This window comes from Carassius gibelio, chromosome B21, assembly GCF_023724105.1.
Source record: "Carassius gibelio isolate Cgi1373 ecotype wild population from Czech Republic chromosome B21, carGib1.2-hapl.c, whole genome shotgun sequence".
Classification (NCBI taxonomy): domain Eukaryota; kingdom Metazoa; phylum Chordata; class Actinopteri; order Cypriniformes; family Cyprinidae; genus Carassius; species Carassius gibelio.
The window spans coordinates 3,048,783-3,066,003 of NC_068416.1; the positions used below are offsets into that span (position 1 = coordinate 3,048,783).

At 38.6% G+C, this 17,221-nt stretch overlaps 2 protein-coding genes across 3 annotated transcripts in view; both read right to left on the reverse strand.

Moving 5' to 3' along the window:
• The window catches only part of LOC127986006 (uncharacterized), a gene marked incomplete at its 5' end in the record, with an annotated part of 403,871 nt that overhangs the window by 133,778 nt on the left and 252,872 nt on the right, over positions 1-17,221 (reverse strand). The window lies entirely within an intron of this gene.
• The window catches only part of slc13a5a (solute carrier family 13 member 5a), a 72,750-nt gene that overhangs the window by 43,586 nt on the left and 11,943 nt on the right, over positions 1-17,221 (reverse strand). For both annotated transcript variants that reach the window (XM_052588176.1, XM_052588175.1), the window contains exons 6-9: positions 10,427-10,549; positions 10,127-10,339; positions 9,167-9,273; positions 8,903-9,024 (exon numbers count right to left, since the gene is read on the reverse strand). In XM_052588176.1, coding sequence (XP_052444136.1) covers positions 8,903-9,024; positions 9,167-9,273; positions 10,127-10,339; positions 10,427-10,549 — 565 coding nt within the window. The remainder of the gene's footprint in view (positions 1-8,902; positions 9,025-9,166; positions 9,274-10,126; positions 10,340-10,426; positions 10,550-17,221) is intronic.

The window sequence follows — 17,221 nt, forward strand, 5'->3', positions numbered from 1 at the left end:
CTGAATTTCAATTGTAGTACTTACGGTAGGGTACTCTGTCTCATCACCATGAATACACCTGACTCTTATTTTGCCTATATTAGTGGCTTCTTCTGGGAACAAACATGCTCTACGGATGAAGGTCTGACTACTACCAGAATCAATAAGAGCCTGCCAAGTTTTCCCCTTCACCTTTACAGGAACTATTGCGTCAGTAGACATAACTGATCTAACATCCCTAGAACCTGGACAAAAAAACAGTCTAGAGTCTGTAACCTTGTTAACTGGACATTCAGGTTTTATATGGCCAGGTTGTCCACAATTGTGACAAATAACCTTAGGTCTCACAGAAGTGCTATTCTGGAAAGGGGGGCTTTTGGACCGATTAAACACCCTAGCATCACCCACAGATTTACCGTATAATGGCTTCTTGGTATCTCGTGGAGGACCTTGGGGTTTCCCTCCACTGCCTTGGGTACCCAGCTGGTAACCTTTGCTGGTTCGATGAGCTGCAATAAATGTCTCAGCTAAGTCTGCGGCTTCTTTAGAGGTTTGAGGATTGTGTTCTTTTCCCCAGACTCTTAATTCTGGTTTTAACACCCGCAAAAACTGCTCCAGAATAATTTGTTCGCCAATTTCCTCTTTGGATTTTTGTTTGGGATTGATCCATTTCTCATACAAATCTTTAAGCCTGCTTTGCAGTTCTCTTGCAGTATTCCCCTTCCCGAATGGACATGGAGCGGAACCTGAGGCGATACGTTACAGCATTAATCTCCATCTTTCTCAGAATGGCCTGTTTAACGTTTACATAGTCTCTGCTATCAATAATGTCCATCACCACATATGTACTTCAGTACTGCGGGTCGGTGAAACAGGATCCTGGAACTGGGCAGAGGTTTGTCCAGATGGTGTTTGATCAGGTCGTTTGGTGCTTACCAAAGTCTGTAATGGTTGAAACTGGTGAGAGAGTGTCTTCCACCTCTGCTCTTGTCGCTGAGTTTCTGCCTCCCATCGGTCCTGCTGCTTTTGCTGTAAATGCATAAAGGATCTCAATGCCTCCTCCAGGCTGTCTGTGTGCTCTTCCAGAGCTGTTGACGGTGGCCTACTGGCATCAGGTTGCACTGCAGCCGTAGCATTTCCCGCATCCTGTACAGTAGATGGCACCTTTGGGGTCTCAGGCACTTTTGTAGGATCACCATTTGGTTGACCTCGCCCTCGTGTTGCCATATCATTTACAAGAATGTGTGACCTTTTAGCCACTGGATCCCACCGCTGCCACCATATGTCGTAGGAAGGTCGAATTTAGGAGTCAAGAGGTAGATGTTTCAGCCCATTCAAGAACGAGGAGAATTCAATTTCAAAGGTGATGGGATCTTTATTTCCCAAATAAGGCCAAAAGCAAGGCAAAAAAAAAAAAAAAAAATCCATAATAAGACATAATAAATGACTAAACTGGATAAACTGAATTTTTTTTTTACATGTGATCAAAAAAAAAAAAAAAATCTTTCAAAATATAATATACAATAGTTGGCTTCTTTCTAGCCGGTACAAAGTCACTCAGAAGACAGAGACAAATTACAGACGTCCGTTTACATACCATGCCATTTAATAACGAACAGACTGCTTAAATAGCATCAATTCCCGCCACTCAAATTGGCCTAATCCATTACATCATCATCAGGGGGTTATACAAATGAATAAAGTCTGAAAAAAATACTAAAGATTGCAAATTACCACAATCTGAGGATTAAAACCACACAATTTACCCTCTTCAATAAGCACATAATGGAAGCAAAAAACAAACAACAGCAATCACTGTAAAAAGTTTGAACTCTGTTTCAGTGAGAAATGCACTTGTAAGAGCAGGTTTTACTAAGGTGTCCTCTTTTCTGAATAAGGAAGGGTGGTTTCCCTCAGAAGATATTGCCTCAAAGAATGGTTTTAAATCCTTACGTTTTTCTGAAAGACTTTAAAATGAAATTGTGGAAGCTGTGCCTTCTGAATTTAAATGTGCTCTGAATAAGGAACAAAATGAGGATGATAATGTGAAAGAGTTCCCAGAATTGGAAGTAAAAGTTTCTGTGGACTTATGGCAGGAGGGAGAGGGAAAGTTACTTACTTTTAACACTCCAGAACTTAAATATTTTCATGAGGTGTTCAAGAAATCCATGTTCTATGTTTGTGTAAAAGTCATGCGCTTTAAGGAACTGAAACAATTATTTGAGTCCAGATGGCAAGAAATATTTGGTATGGATCTTGCACCTAAAATAAGCTGGAGAACTTTGCATAAGGTTCCTATAGATAAGAGAACTGGAGATATACAGTGGAGGATCATACATGGAATAATAGCCACAAATAAACATAAAGCTTGTTTAGACTCCAGTGTTATAGAAACTTGTCAATTTTGTTCAGAAATTACAACAGTGTTTCATTTATTTTTCAATTGTAGTAGACTAGGGAAACTTTTTCAAGTGTTAAAAGAATTGTGTGATATGTTGGGTCATGATTTTATTCAAGAAGGTTTTATTTTTGGTCCTAAGTATCGGTATAAATCTAGGAATGTTGATGTATTTCTGAATTAATTGAGTGGACAAGCTTAATTAAGTATATGGTTGACAAGAAAAGCTAAAATTATGTCAAAAGAATCCACCAACATTGTAGTAACATACAAAGATTTGATTTCTGCCCGTTTAATTGTTGAATTTGAATATTACAAACTTACTGGAAAATTGACTATTTTTTAAGAAATTTGGTGTTTAAATGGACTTTTATGCATGATAAGTGATGGTTGTTTGGAAATGAAGGTGTAAGTTGTTTTGTCATTTTTATAGTTAGTAATTTATAGTAATTTTAGTAATTTTTTAATTGTATAATTGTGTAAAAAAAAATTGTCATTAAAGGGTTTTTGAAAGGTCTCTCTCTCTCTGTCTCCCTCTAGTGGAATGAGTTTGCGTGAGTGGACGTGTGTGAGAGCGTTTCTAATTGGTGTTTATTGTTGTTTTTTCTAATCTTTCTTTATTTCTAAAAACATACTGAAAGTGTGTTTCTTTTTTCTTCTTATTTTTTTGTGTTTAGGTTTAGGTTAGTTTAGAGGGTATTGTTTTTCTTCTTCCCGGGTTTTTTTTTTGGCGTCCGCATGGCGTCTTCTTCGGGGGGAACGGTGTCGGTTTCTCTCCGGAATGGGTTTAGATGTGTACCGGAGCCGACCGCTTCGATTGAGGACGTGTTGATTGTAGTTGGTGATCAGGTTGGTCACGAAAATATAAATTCGGCCTCGCGAATGAACAAAGCTGTCGTGGTTTTTTTGAAGACTGAGCAACACGTTAATCAGATAATTGAAAATGGGCTTTGGGTGAAAGGAATGTTTGTGCCAGTAACGCCGCTGTATGCACCGGCTACCAAAGTAACCATTTCAAACGTTCCTCCATTCATTAAAAGTGAAGTGATTGTTAAAGAATTATCTCGTTTTGGGAAAGTAGTCAGTCCAGTTAAGGTGGTACCTTTAGGGTCCAAGAATCCAGCGCTAAAACATGTAATGTCGTTTAGAAGGCAAGTTCACATGTTTTTAAATTCTCAGGATAAAACTTTGGATGTGTCTTTTAGAGTAAATGATGGGGATAGCTCTTATGTGTTATATGCAAGCACGGAAAGCTTGAGGTGCTTTGAGTGCGGTGATATTGGTCACAAACGATTCTCATGTCCGCATAAAAATAGACCAGAGGAGATTCGGATAGGAGAAGAACAAGCGGTGGCAAATGAAAATACAACGGAAAGTCAGGGTGACCTTAATCGGGAACCAGAGAAAGTGTCAGAAGGCCAAGGTGTGGATACTGGTGAAGAGAATGAGGTGAGTGCAATTTCTAGTGATTCTGCTGGGTTTGTGCAAGAAGAGCAGCCTTGCTGTAGTAGTAAAATAGCCGTAAAAGCGGCGACGGCTGTTGAAAATCTGCTTTCTGATGGGGTCGTATCAGTGAGTCAGGATGTAGAGGTGGTGAATACGGCTGAAGATGTAGGTTTTGATGAAGTTTTATCAATGAGTCAGACTCAGGATGATGGAGGAAAGGATGATGATTGTTGTTCTGATATATCTGATTGCCCAAAGGTAGGTGATGATTTATATAATGTGGAACAGATTAATGAGTTTTTGGATGAAACAAAAAGTAAAAAGGTAAATGTTGCTGATTATTTCCCAGATGTTGACAAATTCGTTGCTTCAGTTGTGTGGGCACAGAAAATGTATAATTTTTCTGTGTTATCGCAACAGAAACGCTTTCGGTTGAAAAAACATATAGCTACGATTAGGCAAAATAAAAGAGGAAAGGAAATTAGGAGAAATCTTAAATAATCATAATGGCTTTTTGTCTGTCTCTTTGTTTTTCCTTTATTCTCTGTTTTTCTTTACTTTCCTGTCTTATGGAGCCATTGCGAGTAGCATCTTTGAATGTAAATGGCCTTAGAGATAGAAAAAAACAAGCCTTGGTTTCAGAGTATTTAACATTAAAAAATATTGGAGTGACTTTTCTTCAAGAGACCCATAGTGATAAAAGCAATGAAGTAGAATGGGGCTTGTGGTGGGATGGGAAGTATATTCTTAGTCATGGCTCCAATGTTAGCTCGGGTGTTGCTATATGTTTTAGTCCCAACTGTAAGGTTAAAATTTTATCGGAGCAAGAGATAGAGCCAGGTCGTTAATTAGTTGTAAAAGCAGAATTAAATACTCATAATATAATTTTTGTAAATGTTTATGCCAATAATAAAGGGTCTGAGAGAATTGTTCTTTTTAAGAAAATTAAGGAAGTTTTAAATACATTAAAATCAAAAGATATTGTTATTATGGGAGGAGATTTTAATTGTACTTTAGATTTTAATATGGATAGAAATAACGAAGAAATGCACTATCAGTCTTCATCTGTTTTGGCAAACATTGTTAAAAGTTTTGAGCTAAACGACATCTGGAGAACTGAAAACCCATCTTTAAAACAGTATACCTGGGTGAAGGTTTCTGAAGGACAGGTTCATGGGGCAAGGTTAGATAGGTTTTATATTTCTAATAATTCAAGGAATAGAATCTGTAATGCTAATATAATTCCTAATATTATTTCAGATCATAAAATGATTACAATAGATTGTGTATTGTCAAAGCAATGTAAAGTAGGTTCATATTGGCATTTTAACAAAAAGCTGTTACAAGATGCTGTTTTTTGTGCAAATTTTAATTTATTTTGGCAAATATGGCAGATGCGTAAAAATGATTTTAGAGATATAATACAATGGTGGGAAGTAGGGAAAACCCAAATTAAAGTTTTCTGTCAACAATATACTTGTTATTCCTCAAAAAGAATGACAAATATGATTAAGGAACTTGAAAATGAGATTTTTGAAATTGAAAATAGAATGTTGGAAAGATATGAAAATCAATTACAAAATGTTATTAATGAAAAAAAGCTACAGTTAGAAAATTTACTGCAAGAAAAAGTAAAAGGAGCTCTTGTCAGAGCTCGTTTTTCTCATATTAGGGATATTGATGGACCAACATCCTTCTTTTTCAACTTAGAACGAAAAGTGTGTCAAGAGAAACAAATGTTGTGTTTAAGGGATGAAAGAGGTGATTTATTTTATGGCCCATCTGAAATGAGTAAATGTGTTGTTGATTTTTATTCTAGGTTGTATGATATAGATATAACAGATTTAGATAGTAAAACTGAACTTTTAGATTCAATTTCAAAACTTAAATCAGAGCATAAAGAAGACTTGAATTCTATTTTAAGTTTTCAGGAAGTAACTAAAGCTGTGCAAGAATGATCAACCGGAAAATCCCCTGGATTAGATGGGCTTCCCTCTGAATTTTTTAATTCCTTTTGGGAAATTATTGGAAGAGACTATAATGATGTGATTTTATATTCAATACAAACAGGATGTTTACCTATTAGTTGCAGAAGAGCAATTCTTTCTCTGCTACCAAAAAAAGGTGATCTAACTTTACTTAAAAATTGGAGGCCTGTAGCTTTATTAACTACAGATTATAAGATTTTCTCTAAGTGTATTTCCAATAGACTGAATGAACATATGGGAGAATTCATTCACAAGGATCAGTCTTATTGTATAAAAAACAGGTACATTAGAGATAATTTGTTCCTTATAAGAGATGTCATTGACTATTCAATGGTAAATAATATTGATCTAGGGATATTATCCCTAGATCAAGAAAAGGCTTTCGACAGAGTAGATCATTCTTATCTGTTTGATGTTTTAAATGCATATGGCTTTGGAGATGTTTTTATTTCATGGATTAGATTACTATATGAAAAAGCAGAATGTATGATAAAAGTGCCTGGAGGTTTAAGTGCACCCATTAAAGTCAGAAGGGGGATAAGGCAGGGTTGCCCTCTTTCGGGTCAACTCTATAGTTTGGTTATTGAACCTTTATTGTGTAAATTAAGAACGTCATTAAAAGGTTTACATATTGAAGGATCCTTTAATAAACCTATTAAACTTTCTGCTTATGCTGATGACCTCACTGTGATAATTAAGGATAAAGAAGATGTACAGAGAGTATTGAATTGTATCCAGTGTTATGAAAAGGCTTCTTCAGCTAAAATAAATTGGGGGAAATGTGAAGCTTTATGGTGTGGAACTACAAGTTCAGTACCAAAGTTGCCTGGAAATGTTGGATGGAGTAGAGATGGTATTAAATTTTTAGGAGTCTTTTTAGGTTCTGATTTATATAAAGGGAAGAATTGGGATGGATTGATGGAGAAGATGTGTGTACGCTTGTCCAATTGGAAATAGCTTCTCCCTCGATTATCATATAGAGGAAGAGTTTTGATAATAAATAACCTTATTGCATCTTCAATGTGGCATAAAATGGCTGTTTTGGATCCTCCTCCTAATCTTGTAAAGGATATCCAAAGACAGTTGGTTATTTTTTTTTGGTCAGGACAGCACTGGCTGAAAGCAGCTGTCCTGTATTTACCAATATGTGAAGGAGGACAAGGACTTATTGACATTGAATGCAGAGTTGCTGCTTTTAGATTACAGGCTGCTCAAAGGCTCTTGTATAAAAGGCACGTCAGCTGGACAGATGTAGCCTGTGGCTTGTTGAGAAAAGGAGGACGTTTGGGCCTTGATCGACATCTGTTTTTAATGGATCTTGATGGAGTGGAAGTAACCGGTCTAACACATTTATATAAAACAATGCTTAGAGTTTGGAAAGTTTTTTCAAACTCTCGAAAAGAAGGGTCTGTCAAAGGTTTCTGGGGAAAAGAAGAACCCATAATGTACAATCATGTGTTATCTGTAAAAATTTTGAACTCTGTTTCAATGAGAAATGCACTTGTAAGAGCAGGTTTTACCAAGGTGTCCTCTTTTCTGAATGAGAAAGGGTGGTTATCCCCAGAAGATATTGCCACAAAGATTGGTGTTAAATCCTTACGTTTTTCTGAAAGACTTTTAAATGAAATTGTGGAAGCTGTGCCTTCTGAATTTAAATGTGCTCTCGATAAGGAACTATTAGAACAAAATGAGGATAATAATGTGAAAGAGTTCCCGGAATTGGAAGTAAAAGTTTCTGTGGACTCATGGCAGGAGGAAGAGGGAAAGTTACTCACTTTTAACACTCCAGAACTTAAATATTTTCATGAGGTGGGCAAGAAATCTATGTACTATGTTTGTGTAAAAGTAATGCACTTTCAAGAATTGAAACAAGTATGTGAGTCCAAATGGCAAGAAATATTTGGTATAGATCTTTCACCTAAAAGAAGCTGGAGAACTTTGTATAAGGTTCCCATAGATAAGAGAACTGGAGATTTACAGTGGAGGATCATACATGGAATAGTAGCCACAAATAAACATAAAGCTCATTTGGACTCCAGTGTTATTGAAACTTGCCCATTTTGTTCTGAAACTGAAACTTTGTCTCATCTATTTTTAAAATGTGATAGACTAGGGTCACTTTTTCAAGTGTTGAAAGAATGGTGTGATATGTTGGGTCATGCTTTTAGTGAAGAAGGTTTTATTTTTGGTCCTAAGTATCGGTATAAAACAAGGAATGTTGATGTATTTCTGAATTATTTGTATGGACAAGCTAAATTAAGCATATGGTTGACAAGAAAAGCTAAAATTATGGCAAAAGGTTCCACCAATATTGTTTTAACATACAAAGTTTTGATCTCTGCCCGTTTAATGGTTGAATTTGCATATTATAAACTTATTGGAAAATTGACTACTTTTGAAGAAGTTTGGTGTTTAAATGGAATTTTATGTATGATAAGTGATGGTTGTTTGGAAATGAAGGTGTAAGCTTTTGTAGTTTTTGATAGTCTTGTGGATTTAATTGTGTAATTGTGTAATGAAAATTTGTTTATTGTTATTAAAGGGTTTTTGAAAGGTCAAAGGTCTCCCCCTCTCTCTCTCTCTCTCTCTCTTTCTCTCTCTCTCTCTCTCTCTCTCTCTGTCTTACATTTAGATGTGTGCTCTGGCATCAAACTAAGGTTTTTTTTTTTTTTTTAAACTGTGATAACACTTCTAATGAAACCAGAGAAACCATAAGAGGTTTAATCTTCATAACACAAATTAAGGCATTTATATTCTGTTTCTCCACTCAAAGTCTAAGCAAACAAAACTTAAAAGATCCATTAAGGGCAAAATAAATGATCACAGGATTAAAATGTTCAGGTGAAGTTCTCCTTTAATTGTATTTAACCTACACTATAGCTAGATCTGAGAATCCAGATTGCTTTCATCATCAGCAACTGTCATATTGTCCAGCCCTAAAGCTTGCTCTGTAAGCAATATGGCATTATAGACATAGCAATATAACTTTCTTTAAAAGCTGCTTTGTCACAATGTGTACTGTGTAAATCACTATACTGATAAATGTGTCCAGGCTTCCTCAAACAAATACCCAAAAATGAATGTTTTGTACCTCACTGCCCTTAGCCAGGGCAAAGCCTCCCCCTAGCAGGAGGATAATGCTCCATGGCATCTTCTGCTGTGTCACCTTCCATGTCAGCAAAGTTGGAGTATAGCCACTTTCCTGTTGGAGCACTATAGACCACAGTCATATTTATTGCATTTATTTAATAGCTATACATACATACATACACACATACTAAAGATGTCTGTTGATTTTTTCAATATCTAGTTTAATCATTTAACAAGACATCAGTGAGGTAAGTGTTTCACTGACCTGTGTCAGAGCTCTGTGTTCTCCAGTGACACAATCGAGGTGGTTTAGAGGGAAAGACAAAGAGCAGGGCAGCTACAAACACCGCCACTGTGGCATCTGTCACAAACCTGCACAGAGTTGAGCCATGAGGTTGAATGATCAAAGGGTTAAAGACCACAACAAGAGGTGATTTTGTTTTTTGTGTTTTAGGTTTATAGCTCTTGTGCGAATAAGCTTGCATTGCTATTATGTTACAATATCGAAAAATAGATTATTCGCAATAAAATAATAATCAAACATGTATTTGCTTATTAACTTTAAGAGTGTTTGTGTGCTTTTCTCTTTTGGGTTAGACCTTTCACCCAGAGTGAATCTCAGTGTTTTCACAGTTTTAAATCCTCAATCTCTTTGCATGTGACTGGCATCAGGAAATGTACACAAATGCTGTTTGCAATGTGGGAAAACTCCATTCACATTTTTTGCTGGACATTTGACCTACAAATAGGAACACGCCACAACTGATAACATGAGAACTCGTTGTTTGTGTTGCGCAATGGTTCGATCTGAACTTTTCATTGATAGTTGAAATTTCTATTACTTTGTTCAATTTTAGAGGGATTTTGCCCATAGACCTGAGGTCATGCTATAGATGTTTTCATCACATTTTTATAGTCTTTGAAGATAAAAACAGAAAATATTTGGAGTCTGTTTATCCTAAAACTATATTAGAGCACATTGATATTTCATTTTACAGTCACATTTTGCATAAAATATAACTGCCTTTTATTAACACCAGCAATACATAGGGATTGATACAAATCATTAATGTTTGTAGTACAGTATCATTACAATACAGTATCAATAATGTTTGTAGTACAACATACTCAGTATAAACAACTGTATTAGTGACACTTGCTTTAAAAAAAAAACACCCCTAAAACTGATTCTCTGTCTTATTAATGTTGGTGTTTTCATCCTTACTCTTTTTCAGCATTGAAAAATTGTGTCGCCCATCCATCCACAAAGCCTGGATCACGAGTGAACCAAAGCACCACCAGGAGGACGAAGAGGGCAAGGACACTCAGCTCCCCAAAGGTCATGGGACCAAGTCTCCTGTGCTCATCTTTGATTACATTATAGGCAGCGATCTCCTTCTCTGTCTTCACCGTCCCACAGCCCCATGTCTTTCTGAAGCTTAAGTTACAAATTAAATGTATATTATATGGTGGTATAGGTGTATATTATGCAGATGAGTTTGATTCATTAGGAAAGAACTCTCACTTTACACCCAGGAACACAATCTGTAGCCACAGCCAGGCCAGAATGAGCATGATGATCATGTTTGGGAAGGCAAATCCAAACCATGATGCAAAGTTTATGATGTCAGGGTTATCTGGGAACAGTCTGTAGGACAAACAAATGTTGATTTAATATGCTAATACAAAAGTAAGCAAAAGGTACATTCTTGTGCAATACAGTACATTTCTCTCATGCTTAGGAGAAAAACATCTTTAGGTTACGTATGTAACCCTAGTTCCTCGAGGGAACGAGACGATGCGTCGGAGCGCTACGGGGAACGTGTCTAGCGTGAGTGACTCTGAATATCGTGTGTAATCAGTCCAATGGAAGAGCGTGACGTCATGGGCAGGGTGACGTCATAAAAGCACGTGCCGTGTAGCTGGCGTCAGCTTCGAGTACCAGCAAGCGCCGGCAGGGATGCCGGGGATATGGCCTCAAGACGCAGCATCTCGTTCCCTTGAGAAACTAGGGTTACATAAGTAACCTAGAGACATTCTTCTTCAGGAACTCGAGCTGCATCGAAGCGCTACGGGGAACGATGTACCCACACTGCCAGACTACCAAATCCCTGCCTCGTGTGTATCCGAAGAGCACAGCTTAGGACGAGAGGACTGAAGCACCTGGAGTGACTGGCATATCTAAGCCATAGAACTTTGCAAAATTGGAAGGTGTGGACCACCCCACAGCATTGCAGAAGACTCATAGGTGCCGTTGATAGTCTCAACTATCCAACGACTATTAGTCTGCTTAGAAGCAGGAAAGCCCCTCTTGGGGGGACCGTAACATACAAGCAATTGGTCCATTTTTTCTCCACAGGGCAGCTCTATGGACGTATCAATGTAGCGCTCGAACAGGACATATACAATCTAGCTTCTCTTGATCGGGCTCCCGAAAGGGAGGAGGACAGAAGGCCTGCAGCACTACAGGTTGTGGTGTGATAGAGGGAACCTTAGGAACATATCCTGCTCGAGGTTTTATGAACAATTTGGTAATGCCAGGTGCAAAATCAAGATAGGTAGGGGCCACTGAGAGGGCCTGTAAATCTCCTACTCTCCTCAGAGAGGTAATAGCAAACAGAAAGGCGGTTTTAAGGGTCAGATGTCTGTCAGAAATATCTTGAATCAGCTCGAATGGAGTTTTGCAAAAGAGCCTCTAACACCACAACCAAGTCCCACTGGGGAATACGGGACCGTACTGGAGGTCTCAGCCTCAGCGCACCCCGGAGGAAATGTGTAACTAAGGGGTGTCTTCCCAAAAACTGACCATCGAGAGGGACATGGTAGGCCGCAATGGCTGCCACGTAAACCTTTAGCCTGGAGTGGGTCAACCCTGGCTTGTAGAAACTCCTGAACTGTACCAACTGGGCAGTTAGCTGGGTCAAGCTGGCGGTCTCTGCAACATGAGGTGAAGAGTTTTCAGCTCAGGGCGTACAGTTTGCTCGTTGATGGAGCTTGTTGGACGGTCTCAACAACCTCGGTTGAGAGACCGGATGCTATGAGTTGTGCCCCCTCAGGGGCCACACCCACAGTTTCCACAACTCTGGGCAAGGGTGTATTATCATGCCCTGCACCTGAGAGAGTAGGTCTGTCCTAATTGGTATCTCCCATGGAGATCCGCCGAGGAGCGAGACCAGATCTGTAAACCATACTCGGCGCGGCCAGAACAGGGCTACTAACAACAGACGGACCCCATTCCAGCGTACTCTCACCAGAACTCCCGGGAGCAGAGCAATATGGGGAAAGGTGTACAGACGAAGCCTCTGCCAGGTCTGTACTATAGCGTCCAGTCCCAGAGGTCCCGGATTAACTAGAAAGAACCAAAAGGGACATTATGATGTCTCCTGAGTCACAAAGAGATCTACTTGAGCTCTGGCAAAATTCTCCATATCTGCTTGACCACCTCGGGGTGAAGTTTCCATTCCCTGGGCCTCGGCTCATGCCTTGACAGTATGTTTGCTCCCATATTTCATTTCTCAGGAATATACACTGCTCTTAATGAGAGGAGTTTGCCCTGGGACTACAAAAGGATCTGGTGTGCCAGCTTGTACAAGGGGCGCGAATGCAGACCTCTCTGGTGGTTGATGTAAGAGACCACAGATGTATTGTTGGTGCGCACCAATACATGGTGACTCTTAGGTCTAGGAGGAAGTGCTTTAGTGCATGATAAACTGCTAGCATCTCTAGACAATTGATATGCCATGTCAGATTGCGACCGCTCCACAGACCACGGGCAGCGTGGCCACTCATGACCGCACCCCAACCAGTGAGGGATGCATCTGTTGCTTGTATTACATGGCGACAAGGAGCTCCCAGCACCGTGCCCTGATTCAAGAACCAAGGTTTCTTCCACATTTTCAAGGCATGGAGGCAGCGCCGTGTGACCTTGATAGTTCAAAGTGGATTGCCCCTCGGGGAAAATCCCTTGGTCTTGAGTCACCACTGCAGGGGTCTCATGTACAGCAGGCCAAGAGGTATCACGTTGGACGCAGCTACCATCAGACCCAACAATCTCTGAAATAGTTTGACAGTGAGTGACTGGCCTTCTTTGACTCTCTTGACTGAGATGACGATCGACTCAGGGGACAGACATGCCTGCATAACGGTCAAATCCCATACTACGCCTAGATAGGTGGTTCTCTGAACTGGAGAAAGTACACTCTTCTTGGCGTTCAGTCTCAAACCCAGCTCCCCCATATGTGCAAGAACATCATCTCGATGTTGAGCCGTAACCTGCTCTGACTGAGCTAAAATCAACCAATCGTTAATATAGTTGAGAATGCGGACGCCCTGCATGCGCAGAGGAGCCAGAGCCGCATCTACACATTTCGTGAATGTGCGGCATGAGAGTGCAAGGCCGAAGGGAAGTACTCGATATTGGTAAGCTTCGTCCCCGAAAGCGAACCTCAGAAACTTCCTGTTTTGTGGAAGGATGGATATGTGGAAGTATGCATCTTTGAGATCTATTGTGTCTGAGCTTGACGCCAGCTGTGCGGCACGTGCTTTTATAGCTTAATGGTCGCTATAAAAGCGTCCATTTTTGAGCACAAGGTGTCACACAGACGGGGTGACATCACACTATTCCATTGGACTGAATAACCCTTTAAGCGCCAAAGTCCTTATATGGTGTAATATCTCATTTGTATTCCCTTCCACTAGATGGCAGACATCTTTGATTCTAGACCAACATTATGCATTGTTTCTGTTCAAAGTGTTCGAGGAAATAGCAGAGCAAGTGAGGCCTATACATATATATATATATATATATATATAATTATATATATATATATATACATATTATATATATATATATATATATATATATATATATATATATATATATATATATATATATATATATATATATATAACAAGCTAAATGTTTTAATTTCATTTTCATTTCGGTTCATTCTTGGTTTAAAAAAATCTTCAGGTTCCATATGCAGAGCGAAATAGGAACGGTCCAGCATTTAGCAATAATTAGTATTAACTCTGTTATTATTCTTGATTTTTAAAACTACTAGCATTTTTGAATTATGCCTTATGTGTGACCAAAAATTAAGTATTATTTTTTTCAGCTGTTTGATCGTCCTGGTGCCTCGCGCACATATTCACTGGAAACAGCAGTCGTTCACCAGACATTCGGCGTGAGCACTTTGACATATTGTTAATTATGATTTTTTTTTTCATCGATACTGAAACGCACACAGCCTATTTACCTCATGAATAATAGTTAAGCTTCAAATGGGCAACATCACAAATATGGAAACGTTTGATTTCTCCCGATTGAGAAAGCCCAAGCTTACCTTATGATTAGCTTTAAATTATTATTATTATTATTATTATTATTATTATTATTATTACTAAGCCTTATTTTAATATATACTGCAATTATATTTATCCACTAGAATTATATATTTTTAATTATTGTTTTGTTCTGATAGATTTGTTAAATTTAAAGGATTTGTTGTAAAATATTTTCTAGTAGCCCATTTTTTTCCTCTCACAAACTCAAAAAAAAAAAAAAAAAAAAAAAAAAAACATGCAGCAAACAAAAATAGGTGATTGATCCGTTAAAATGAAACCTATACACGACTCAAATATTTTTTTTCCTCTGACAAACTTAATTTATTTTTTAGCGTGTTTAAAAAATAAAAAAGAAAGAAAACATTCAGCAAATGAAAATAGGCGATTAATCCGTTAAAATGTGTTACTCATGGTTAACAGTAATTATAATTATTTTACTTCAGAACAGAGCCTGGGACTAATCTAGGTTATCCATGTGGGTTTTTTTTTTTATTTTTTTTATTTTTTTTTTTTATTCATTGCATCTGAAAATGACTTTGTTCATTACTTTCCCTTCACGCGATCTGGCGCAGATCAGCCTCCCGCAAAGCTCAGCTGTGGACGATTTAAAAATGTTTGATATAAAGCAGTGGTTCTCAACCCGCGGCCCGTCACGAATTCAAATGCTGCACCACATGCTGAATAAAAAAAAAAAAAAAAATAAAAAAAAAAAAAATTATGCTACTAATTAAATATAAGCTATATCCTAATCTTTTTATGTGATTTTTTTTCTTCTTATATTATTTTCAGACATGAGCACTGGCATAAGCATTTAACGAACACATACAAGCGCGCACTTTGGCAGAATTCAATTCAAATAGAATTCAATTTACCATTAGGTAAAATTGCGCATCAGAATGGACAAATTTGTTTTTTAAGGGAGAAAAAAAAGAAATTCAAAAAATGCCAGCGAATGAACATGTACAAGCTGTGAATAGTTGCAGTATCAGTATTGAAGGAGAAGTGCTCGATTTTAGTTTTTTTTTTTTTTGCCCCGCAACTCACTTGAAGAAGTTCAGATAAATGGAAACACCATACACTATGTAGCCTAACAATCCTTAATTGAAGAAATGTGGCAAAATATCTCAAGAGAGAACCTCATATTATTAAATTCAAAAGTGCTTTGCCTGCATCTTAAAGCCTCTGTCAAACTTTCGGCATTCGCGAGTCCGCTATGGACCACTCGTCATTGGAGAGTGTGTGCCGAGGCTCTGAGATGACGACCGCGCGGACAGGTGCGCGTGGTCAGTAGGCTTCAAAAGCAAAATTGCACATGTGCAGGCAGAGTGAAGAAGCTCATTGCTACTAGAACCTGTCCAATCCGTCAGTAAAAGAATATAAAGACAGCTATGTGTAATAATTCTGGGCAATTGCAGAGCTGTCCATCAGCCTGCGCATTCAGAAGTATAAATGGAAGTAATCTGCTTCCGCGCTGGCCGTGTACGCGTCCGGATTGCTCATGCAGAAAGTATAACACAGGCGTTACAATCGCAACTTCTTTGTGTTACTCCTTTCAAGCTGAATCTCACAAAATTGGTCAGCTCCCGACAGCATCAGGTGTTTTATTTATGGGGAGTATAATTGTTTATTTCGATGAATGTAATAGATTATATATCATGATAGTTACCCAGACAGCAACATAGTGTTGGCCCAGATCCGGCCCACATCTGGCCCACATGAAATCCATGTGGGCCAGATGTGGGCCAGACCTGGGCCGAAACTGCTTGCTGTCTGGGTAGGCTATAATATTGTAAATAAGGGCCCGGTTTCCCGATAACGCTCACTTTTAGCGCGCTAAGAAGACCTCGAAAGATATATCTTACCAAAGTTATTTATGTTCTAAGTGTGTTCCCCGATGTGTCACTTCTAAGCTTCTTAGCACGCTGCCTCTTATGTCCGACGTTACAAAAGCGCTGTCCAAAGTCCAGGGTGCTGAATTAGTTGGCATCGATTGCTCATGAATCGATTTTCCACTTCACGCGATGGTGCAATACAGCGTTAAGAAAGACAACACGCTCTATGCAAATGAAACATTCCTCAAATTATTACAGTAACATTTATTTTAACATAGTTTAAGTTATCGGTAAAATATAGACTATAAATTAAATTATCAAATGGTCAGTAATATGTTCACATGATATGTTGTGACGGTTAGACGAACTGGGTATCCCTCGCTAATCATCCATTCTGTTGTTGTGCCACTCGTGCCGCTTCTTGACATGGGTTTAACGACTAAAAATTAGTAATACACTTTTATATTAATGGTAAGGTACTTTAAAATCAGAATTGATTGGCAAGCAGCAGCAGTTACTCCTTTTTAATGCGGTATTGATTGTAACTGGTTTTTGTTTTTAATAAAAAGCAACCTATCTACAATAAACATAGAGAGACAGAGTTAGATACAAAATATGCTGAGCACAAAGAGCACCAAGCCTTTCGTCAGAGGAACTTGAAGTTTTGCTGGACATTGCCACCAGGTCGGAGATCACACCCGTATGGTCCACTATAACCTGCACGTTTATGGTCGCGTCTCCCTTTCGCGATATGTACGCCTGATCAATCACTGATGGATTGGCGATTGGGATGAGTGTGCCATCCACCAGGATGCAATCCCCGGCATGGCGCAGAAGGGCGTTGGTGACAGTGTGGACGCACCTCCACACCGAGGTCTTGATTAAGCCGTAGCCCTCTCCCACGACCTCAATGAATATCTCTGTAGCAAAAAAAAAAAAAAAAAAGAAAGAAAGAAAAAAAAAAGTAGCGCTGGGCTTCAGGGCTCAAAGCAAAATTCTGCCGCGTTAGCCTGGCAAGCGCAGGTCTGAGAAGGTCCAGCAGCTCCATAATGAGCTGTCTTGGGAGGCAATTTTTTTTTTAAATATAGCCACGTCAGAAAAAATGTCAAAAGGGCTTAAGTTTTGCCGAATAAAAAAATTGA